Source organism: Oncorhynchus mykiss, chromosome 7 (assembly GCF_057628025.1).
Source record: "Oncorhynchus mykiss isolate SJ-2025 chromosome 7, ASM5762802v1, whole genome shotgun sequence".
NCBI lineage: Eukaryota > Metazoa > Chordata > Actinopteri > Salmoniformes > Salmonidae > Oncorhynchus > Oncorhynchus mykiss.
In genome coordinates, this window is record NC_143028.1 from 42,631,410 (window position 1) to 42,641,945 (window position 10,536).

The window sequence follows — 10,536 nt, forward strand, 5'->3', positions numbered from 1 at the left end:
ATAAGTCATGAAAATAGGCTAGTCAGAGCCTCCCTGTGTGGCAAAAGTTATGAGATACCTAAAAATCAATGGAAGATGGAATTAAAAGTTGAAGGATAGGCTACAACAACCAAGAGCCAACATGTAGGCTGCTACTTAAATATTCTGAATGGAGTAGCTTCTCACAGTTTGATGCAGTCAAGACAGGTACTACGTAATCATATTGAATGAAATAACCTAGATATGGCAGCTATTAGTCTACTATAGCTCAAGTCGGCTTGGTGGTTGCCATTTCTCCCTCCTCCCTGCACTCAGTGTCCCTTGCTCACTCTCACAGTAGCCTACACACACACAGCAAGGCCCGTGCTCGTGTCACCACTTCCTACCTCAAGCTTAATCAGCTCCGGCTAATAAAGTAGCTTAAAATTTGACTTTTCTGTTGCTTCCCTCACTTGGAGCAGACCCGACCAGGTCTATACATTTTTTTAGAACGCATATCGGGTAGGGATGGGAAAGCCCCCGGGCCATTTTGGAAGGGGTGCAACTTTTTGGACCAGTGTAGGTTTTTAACTGAGCTAAATTTTGATGGTGATAGCAAAGGGGTGTGAATACTTAGATGGCTAATTTATTGAAAATTAAATGGAGCTAAAATTTCTAAAAACATGTTTTCACTTTGTAAATATGGGGTATCGCGTGTAGATGGGCTGGATGTTTTTTTAAATATTTTTTTTTATTTTTTGTGTTTTTTAATTCAGGCTGCAACAGAATGTAGAATAAGTCAAAAGGCATGAAAACTTTCTGACGGCACCATTTCTCCTGGGGCAACGTCACCCCATCCCTCCTCGGCAAGATGTTCCTCATAACAGAATTCTGTTTTGTAGTTCCTGCTGATGCAATCAATTGCCAACCTTCCCATGAATGTTAACAATGACCCAGGAAAAAATAATCTAGCAAGTAAACAGACATTTGTCATTTCACTATAATTACTCAGATATTTCAGAAGAAAAAAAATCTAGCCTGGCCTTGTTAGTCATTGGTAATGAGTCACAATTTCACAGAAAGAAATATAGAATTTCATATAAGAAATTGGTGTACATTTTTGGGGCAGATTTAGAAAACTTATTTCAAAAAACATTGGAATACATATTGGGCTTAAATTATGCTCCACTCATTGTATTAATAACCAGTGCACTGGTTCCAATAAGATCAGTGAAAAGTTATAAACATCGTTGTCATCTTATGAACCCTTTGTTTACCTTGGTCGTTGCCCTGGCACCAGGTGTTTTTTTCTGTCCCTTAGCCTTGTCTTGATCTTTCTGCTTGGGTTCAGAAATTGACTTGGCTGCCATGGCTGCGGCGGCGTGTCTCAGGATGCACTCGCTGCCGCAGTAGACAGAGTCCTTCAGGGCGGTCTTCTCACAGCCTGGCCCGATGCATTTGGGCAGCTTAGACTCCTCTGCCGCCTGATGAAATTCAAACAGGTCACAAAGGTGCACAGTGCAACACAGACGGATTCTTGTACAGGCAAAAGTGTCAGGGATTACAATATACAAATTGTCATATGGAGTAGGGATGGTCATTTCAAAGAAAGTATGTTCGTATACTCAATTATTTAAGAAGCTGATGGAAATACAGTTTGCGGTACACCATTGGTTGTTCCAATTACTGGTTATGATACACAACCGAAAAGGAATTTCTCTCACTACACTTGACATTCTCTATATCTGTGCATATACATTGAGTGCTTGTACTCAATTATTAATAATCAAATACAGACCTTGAATCGAGTACTCACGCCCATCCCTAATATGGTGCTCTCAGACATCTTTAAGTAAGTCATTATTGGCATGACATTATAAGCCTGAATAGATCATTTGTTGATTTCATCCACCGGGGCTGTGAGAAAAGTAACAGAAACCTACCGCCTGAAAGATCTTGATCTTCTTTTTCCCACTGGGGTTGGTGGTCTTCTCTATCCTCCCTTTGATCCCCAAGTCGTCACCCCTTTCTTCCATCCCAGCTGAGGGAGCCGCCACAGAGGGGCTCTGCTCGGCCTTGAGGGCCCCGGGGGCAGCTGCTTTGGGTTTGCCATTGGGCTTGGCCGTCTGACTCTTCTTGGTGGTGCAGTTGGGGCAGACGTAGTCCTCCCCGTTCCTCTCCATCAGACGTCCACGAGCCTCAGTGATGCCCACACAGTCTCCATGGAACCACTCCTCACAGCGGTCGCAGCAGATCATGAACCTGGGTGCACACAGAACACTTAGCAGAGCACAGAGACAGATATGAAAAAATAGCTAGTCCAAAAGTGGGTTAACAATGTGGAACAAAGTCGCTGCTAAAGCATAGAATACAAGTCAAGCACATCACTCCGGCCAACTAATCACTAACCACTCATCCCCTTGTAGGTGGGCAACGGAGGTAATCCATGAAGGATCAGATAGAGCAATTGTAAGAACTAGAGGCATTGGATTTCCAATTGAAAGACATCCAAATGCATACCTTTTGTTGTGTTTCTGTCGACAGATGCAGTACAGTGCATTAGGGTCGTATCCTTCATCGTCGCCGGAGTCACTGGATGACGAGGATGACGATGGGGATTCATCTTCCTCCTGGTCATTGCGGGTCTTTATCCCTCCCCTGGACTTGGTGTCTCTCTTGTTGGGGGTGGTTCCCCTACTAGCTGCCTTAGCAGGACTCCTGGACCTGGAGGCACGCTCGCCACTGGCGTCTATGGGCTTCTCCACGCACCCCTTTTTTTCCTTCTCTTCCTCTTTTTCTTTCTTCACAGAGTCCTGCTCTGGCGGCACTGTGTCATCCTTCTCTTCCTCCTCAGGGCTGGTTGTCTTATTGTCCTGCTGCTCCTTCTCCTCGGGCTGTGGCTCTTTGGGTGCATCTCCATTACCGTTCTCCTCCTCCTGGAGCTCTTTGGATGCATCTCCGCTGCCCTCCTCTTCCTGGAGCTCTTTGGGCGCATCTCCGCTACCCCCCTCTTCCTGAAGCTCTTTGGGTGCATCTCCACTACCCTCCTCTTCCTGGAGCTCTTTGGGTGCATCTCCGCTACCTTCTTCTTCCTGGAGCTCTTTGGGTGCATCTCCGCTACCCTCTTCCTCCTGGAGCTCTTTGGGTGTATCCCCACTACCCTTCTCCTCCTGGAGCTCTTTGAGAGCATCACCACTAAACTTCTCATTGTCAGAGCTTCCATCATCACTGACAGAGCCAACCCTGCTTCTGCCACGGCCTTTAGCCTTCCGAGTTGTCTTCTTCCTGCTCCTCGTCTTCCTCACTGGAGAATCTGGCTTATCGTCCACAGACTTGGCCTCTGCGTTGCCGTCAAAACTGGCCTCGGAGGCCGTCTCTGCATCTGTAGGGGTCTGTGAGGGAGGATCCCCAGCCTCTATGCTGCCAGGTGCACTCCTCCTCCCTACTGTGCGCGTTCTCTTGGTGGTGAGCAGGAACTCCTCCAGCTTGTCAGTGCGTTTTGCCTGCCTTCCACTGCGACGTACAGGCCCTGCATGGCCATCCTGGCTCTCAGCAGCAGTGTCTCCGGGCATTTCTCTCTTGGCTATGGTGGTCCGTCGGAATCCCCAGGTTTTCTTGAACTCGTTTGTGGTCTTAGCAGATTGCTCTGCGTTCTCTAGCTTTTCCTCCGTATCATTGTTACCATGCTCTTGGTCTTTATCTTCTCCGTCCTCCTTCTCGGCTTTATAGTCCTCAAGAATAGCTGTTGATGTAAATGACACATTAAGGGACAATACATTTAGGTAAAGTAGCAGATTTTGCCAATCAAAAGACTAGAAAGCTAATTAGGTATTCAAAGCGTATAAGGGGATAGTGAAATCCCTTGTGCTGGTCATGATTCTAGCAATCCTGACCCTATACCCTAATTAACAACCTACAAATGATTTGCAGAGGATCCAGCAGTGCAGCGCCTTTTAAAGTGAGACAATCATGACGCCCCCCCCCCTCACTGAAAAGGGGAAAAGAAGCTAGTCCAAGGTACCTTGAGAGCTGCTATCCATAGGGTCCTGGCTCTGCTCTGGCTCAGGAGCTAGAGAGAGCTCAGGACTCACATTCTCCTCCATAGATGGAGTCACTCACTACTTTCAAACAGAATATCTACAGTTAAGAGAAGAGCACAAGAGACGAACTGTGAGACAGCTACTCTTCAACTCCATTTAACTGAAGTGCGTGGTTGTTTTGGGGAGGGGGGTTGGATCAGCACTGTCATGAACAACTACTTTCTTTATATCCATAGACAACCCTTTCAAAAAAAAAAAATCCCAGATTTGTTTGTGACAGCGAGTGCAGTCCTCTCATACCAAATGTCTTCCTTTCCACAAACAAGCTACAGCAGGCTGGCTGCTGTAGTTATGATAACGCTCCAGTTGTTAGTCTATATCAGGGTGGGCAATACATTTTGGCTCGGGGCCACATCTGGATTTTGACACTTAAGATTTGACATCAGAGAAGGGCAGTTCTTTATAAATGGGTCCATTACAATTTCCACATTTTTTAAAAACCAAATCCCCCGCAGGACACATTTCAAATCGGCTGGTGGGCAGGATATAGCCCGTAGTTCGCCCACCCCAGATGACCAAACCACAGCAGGAGCATTTTCATGTAACAAAGTTTTGAATATTCTAAAACCCCTCCACAGAACAATATTTGTAAATGCACAGGTTTTACAAAGCCATATTTTGGGACTTTGCTGCTCATTGATACATCCCAACTCACTAACAAAAGAGATCTACTATTGGAAATAATTTTGGAAGCGCAGAAAATCGGAGGAAGTTCACTAATTAGGCAAAATACTCCAATGTCATCAAGCATCTACACTACATCTAGACTACAAATACGGTTTACAAAAGTCAAATGGCATTTGTCCTTTCACAGAATAAAAAAAATGAGCCAACCTGCTGATCTGTAGTGGTGGGACACTGACCGAGGGCTTATCTGATGATTTCAGATTCCGCACACAGCAGGTTCTGATCAGTAATCATCACAGGCCTGGTAGTGGGATCTTGGACCTGTAGATAAGTCAGAATAAAACTGTTAAGTATTTGAGGGTTTGGAAATTGCAACAGTATGCAGCCTTGAAAAGCACAATACATCACAACGTATTGGCACCCAGCCAACTCCTAACTTTGTTCAATGTCTGGGACTTCAGATCATAGGTCACCGATTAAAAATTCAAGAAGCTGCTGAAACAGTATGTCATCACTGACAATTTGCCATTATCAGATTGACTTCCTTTAGTCTCATGATAGTTCACTTCAAATCAGATATATTTAAATAAATGGGTTGCAAAATAATAGTTGCAACTGCAAATTATGTTCAATGTAAGGTAGACAAAGTCAACTTGTCAGAAAAGATTTTGGGAGTACTCAAGAAAGAGGCTAGGTAATCATTATCAGCCCCACCTAACTTCATTCAGAGTAACAAAAAATGTGTCCCAATCCCAACTAACATAAATCCCACATTGTAGTTTACACTATCAAATCACACAAAACACAACAAGTAGACCTACATGTTACAAACCATGCATGCTCTTACCCCTGAGTAACAGAATGCAGTATGTGACAAATGTTGCCCAAAAATAATATAATTCTGGCCTGCTTAAAAATCAGAGCAGTTGAACTGAAAACAGCTAACGGTAGCATTTCAATCATTATTTTGAGCAATAACTCTGTAGCATGATAAACAATTAGCTAAAGTATCAATCCACAGCTCAATAAAACATTCCTAGTAGTGTATCTAAAGTAACTTGTCACTACATTTTTTTTAACCTATTCAAATAAACAAAGTGGAACATGTTCCCCATGATCAAAGCAGCTTGCTATACATGTACAACTTTCAGAAGAGCAGTCTGGCCTGAATCCCACTGACAACACCTCAATCTTGAAAACATGTCTGAGAATAAATAGAACCAACTAGGTTGCAATTGTAGAATTGTGGTAAGAGCATGGATTTTTACAAACATAACCAAAACATGGGTACTATCATTCTACAGCAAGAGTGATTCAAATATATCAATGCAGCATGATAATATCCCAATGAAAAGGGGGGATTGGGGATATACAAATATAGCAAGAAATGGAGACACCATTTATGCAGTTTTTGTTGGGGTTGTTTGGAATACAAGTAGGTCATATTTTTATTTTGTGAATTGGTACATTAAGAAACATTGCACCATAATGTGCACAATGACAGTGAACTAGATTGTAAAATCCTACTGAACGCTTTCCACACCAAATAAACACTTCACACCAAAAACGTCAAGTCAAAATCCACTTGATTACATTAGTACAGCTCTGGGGCTGGCTTTTGATTCAATCGAAGTAGCACAATACAGTTATTCAGTTTTAAATGTGTACCCTGATCCATGTTTCAATGACAGACAAACACACATGCAGGGAAACATTGACATTTACTTTCACTGAACATTCAATAATTGGTCTGATCTTTTTCATATTCACTGCTCATCTCTGAATAGAAACGGTATCTTTTTCTCCAAAGCAACACATTGATGGTTTGCAAACGCAATGCAAAATGGCCCACCACATTATTACAACTCACCAATAGATGGGGCGCAAACAAAAGGCAGTGGTAACTTCAGGCCTTCTGATCATTCCTACCGTCCATACCATTTGGAAACATCGTTATAAAAAATAAAACAAGATGGAATTTGAAATGTCTAGATTTGAAGAAGCAGTGACTCAACATAAACTATTTAAGAACTACGATGTTGGGGTGAGAGAAAGAGAGGTTCACCACAGATTGTTCCCTGACTATGGTCACCGCACACAGCCACGTGAGAAAGCGGGGAAACACTCCCAGACCCACCCCAGTTGTCGTGTGGGGGAGGGGTGGTCAATGCAACATTGTTAACTAGCTAACGTTCGGTGAGTTACAATGTTATTCTAAAGCGTGGGGAATTGTTATTTAAACATACCTAACGTCATTTCATTCCGACTGTGCTAACTAGATGCCGGATAGCTCTTCAGGCCGCACAGAATCCTGACCGTCGTAATGTGGCTGCCACACGGAAGAAACGCCAATACGTCGCAAGGAGTCTGCGTGCACTGAGAACTCCGACACCATAGATTGCGAGCTACTATAGCTAGGTCGCGGTGGGTAAATCAAACGGCATGCTACCATGCTAGCTAACGACGAGACTCGTGTTGGATGGCGCAACTAGTCAGTCACACGGTAAATTAACCTAACGTTAACGTTAGACATTTGCTGGGATTAGCTAACTATCACCACAGTGACCTCAACATTAACTCGTGCCACAACACAACATGCGTTATTAATGCACACACAAACAAGGTATCGTTTAAAGCTAAATCATTTACGAACATATAGTTAACTAATTAGCGTGCTGTATCACCCGTAACTGACGTCACTACAAAACGCGTAACGTACGCGAACAAGCTAGGCCACAACCATGCGCTTCGCCAAGATAGCTGACGCTAGCTTTCAACTAGTTAGCTATCCAATAATTTCAAACAAACATTATTGAAACATGGCTTGCAATTTACAAATAATGCTCACCAAGTATCGTTTTGATAAATAACGTACAATTCGACCCACTTGTAAACCTCGACGTTATGTTCTTGCACGGTCCACGTTCAGACCTCCATTTTCATGTAGTGTTGGTTGACTCGCGCTAGTTCAAGTATGGGTAACTGCAGCCCAATGGCGACCGGGGAGTGGGTGTGTCGAAAAGAATGGGTGTATGTAAAGTGAATCCGCTAATTGGGTATGTTTCTTGCCACTCAAGACCGTTTCGCTTGACTGATTGGGCTTCACTATTAGTCGATAGTAAACTTACCTCTGGTGTTGTGCCTACGGATTTGAAGTGCTTCGTACTGTGTATCATGGTCGTGTCGGCGATGGTAGTTACGTGGCCATTTTCCTCTCAGATTACTTTATTTCAAGATAGCAGCCTACACATTGATACAGGCATACAGTCTACCACTCAATGGGGAGGGCATGAACGGCAACAACGATGACAAAGTGCCCTTTAGCTCCCGCTTGACAAGTAATACCAAAATATGTTGACAACTGTCCAGCAATGGCGTGGGAAGTAGCTACCTCTAGGTAGCCAATATCAGCATGACAGTCACAACAAGCACACGCTTGAAGGAGCCGTACACCCATCAATATATTTTCTTCGTTTTATAACTAAAAATGTACAAGTAGTTGTGTCAACTAACCGACTCATCTTCTTTAGAAACATAAGTACAAACAATTTGGAACTCGAAATAAAACGAGGTGACTGGGAAACATCTATTTGAACGGTCATACAACTCGAGAACGGAGTGGAGCAGCGGTCTAAGGCACTGCATTTCATTGCAAGAGGCGTAACTGCAGTCCCTGGTTCGAATCCAGGCGGTATGACATCCGGCCATGATTGAGTCCCATAAGGCGGCGCACAATTGGCTCGGCGTCGTCCGGTTTTGGCAGTCATTGTAAATACGAGTTTGTTCTTAACTGAATCGGGCCTCTTTCTAGAGCTCCGACCTGAAGGTCGCTGACGTAATGATTTGACCTGTATCTTTCCGAGTTGCCAGTTTGTTTTGTACGCAGCAATAGCAACATTTTCCGGGGGAGAGATGGTGGAAGTGGATGATGAGTTCGAATTAAGCAGTGCGTCGAGCAAAGTTGGTTTAGATGAACGTCCTGAATGGATAACAGTATTGTCGAAAACTGGATCAAAAAGGAAGTTGCCTAAAACTTGAATGGAGGATACGTGTATGAATGATACTTGTTTTGTGTTGGGATGCGTTGGTTGAGTAAGCATGCATATGTGGGAGACCCATTTTGAGTTGTCAAATTGTGAAGCTGCCGATGAGCTGGGAAAAGTGTAGTCAAGTTTCGTGCTTTGCATCTAGGAGTAGAGCACTCGTCAAAGGAGTCATCTCAAAGGTGAAGACGGATGTTCAGGTTGAGCAGCCTACCTGAAGAGAATTCCTGGTGTGTTTGTGGCCGGCGTCTGACCCGCAGGGTGAATGGAGAAAAATAAAAGTATGTCTGTCCTGTTTTAAAGAAACTACCTACGCATGTGAAACTTGGTTATGTAAGATACATTTTAAGCGCGTTTGTCCGCAAACCACTGTAAGAAATGTAAAATACGTGTCCATGTTTCAACTGTGCAGACGGTGGGGCTCATGATTCCGAGTGCACTGTAATTCAGCCAGCTGAAACCACCAAACAGCCTACCCGACGGGTCTGCATGGTCCTAAAACACACCGATGCTAAATTGTATTATTCGATGAGGTTTAACGGCTATTGGCATCCAATCCATTTTGCATTACCGCCACCTACTAGACTGGAGTATAACTCCCTTATACTTTGCTTGAAAAAAAATAAACAAATACCCTACCATTTAACACTACACTCACAAAAAAAATATATATACATAATAATAAATAAACATCACCCTACTCCACTATTTACATCTATTTAGTCCTACCGCAGGCCAACAACTTGAAAGGATGGGACACCACCACTTAACACACCCTGCTACTCTTCTGACAAAGTCTCACACACCCAAATACCTCTCTGCAGCTGCCATCACAATCTCATTTTTTTTGTGACTTACGTTCCATCCCAGCAGTACAGTCCAATCTTACTGAAACATATATCACTTGCTGGTTTATCTCTGTACTGGTACAGATCTACTACTCACACCATTCCTCTCAGGATCCCTCCCCCTTGACCCATCTTCCTCTACTTTCTTCACTGCCTCAGCATATGACAACTACTGCACTACTCTAACCCAGGAAACCTCAACCTGCCACTCTCTTACGGGACATTTCTGATCCCCAGCCCCATGAGCACCCCTACAATTAACACATACCACTTCTTTCCCCAATGCTACACATTCTTTTGTCTCATGCCATTCTGCACACTTCTCACACCTAGTAACCTCCCTCTTACACACTGCTGCACAATCTCCATACAATCAGCACGAAACCCTCGAACCCCGGATGCCACATTTTTGTATCACAGTACAATGATAAAACTGGGGAGGGGGAGGACAAAAAATAAATAGAAAGTTGCACCCCTGTTCAAATTACCCTACATCACTACAGTTTACAGCCAATGAACAATAATGGTGACCTCACTTGATAACAATAATACATTCCTCATTGCACTGTAGCCGAGGGATAATCATTTTCTTGTCTAAAAATGTAGGCCTAATAGCCTATTCAAGGAAAGAAGCATAGAAAATGCATGTCCGGTAATGTTGTGGAGAAAAAGTGCATTGGTGTTATCACTTTTGGCCGGTTATGATCACATTATTGCACTGATGCATTGCAAATAGTTGCACAGGACAGACAGAAAGATGAGCACAGTGAAAAAAAATATCCATAGGAATTGGCAACCATTACAAAAATGGAAATCACTTGTAAACCACTTGAGCAAGGAGACAATGACATGTTGTAATAGATGCGCAGACTAAACAGCGTTTGTTGTTTAATTGCTACCTTTAAATATCAGTTATTATATTATTTTTCATTAGGCCTACATGTAGCCTACATTTAAGTA

General features: G+C 43.4%; 1 protein-coding gene across 29 annotated transcripts in view; it reads right to left on the reverse strand.

Annotated features, from left to right (window-relative positions):
- LOC110527922 (death-inducer obliterator 1) overlaps window positions 1-9,241 on the reverse strand; it is a 28,767-nt gene extending 19,526 nt beyond the window's left edge. For 2 of the 29 annotated variants that reach the window (XM_090241071.1, XM_036983400.2), the window contains exons 1-7: window positions 7,561-7,664; window positions 6,556-6,610; window positions 4,893-5,006; window positions 3,980-4,095; window positions 2,479-3,700; window positions 1,902-2,220; window positions 1,236-1,442 (exon numbers count right to left, since the gene is read on the reverse strand). In XM_090241071.1, the coding sequence (XP_090097197.1) occupies window positions 1,236-1,442; window positions 1,902-2,220; window positions 2,479-3,700; window positions 3,980-4,061 (1,830 nt within the window). In that variant the 5' untranslated portion in view covers window positions 4,062-4,095; window positions 4,893-5,006; window positions 6,556-6,610; window positions 7,561-7,664. Of the gene's footprint in view, window positions 1-1,235; window positions 1,443-1,901; window positions 2,221-2,478; window positions 3,701-3,979; window positions 4,096-4,892; window positions 5,007-6,555; window positions 6,611-6,931; window positions 7,760-8,942 lie in introns of those variants that run through there. The other 27 variants (XM_090241070.1, XM_036983401.2, XM_036983405.2 and 24 more) reach the window with 17 other exon arrangements.
- Between the last annotated feature and the right edge of the window lie 1,295 nt (window positions 9,242-10,536).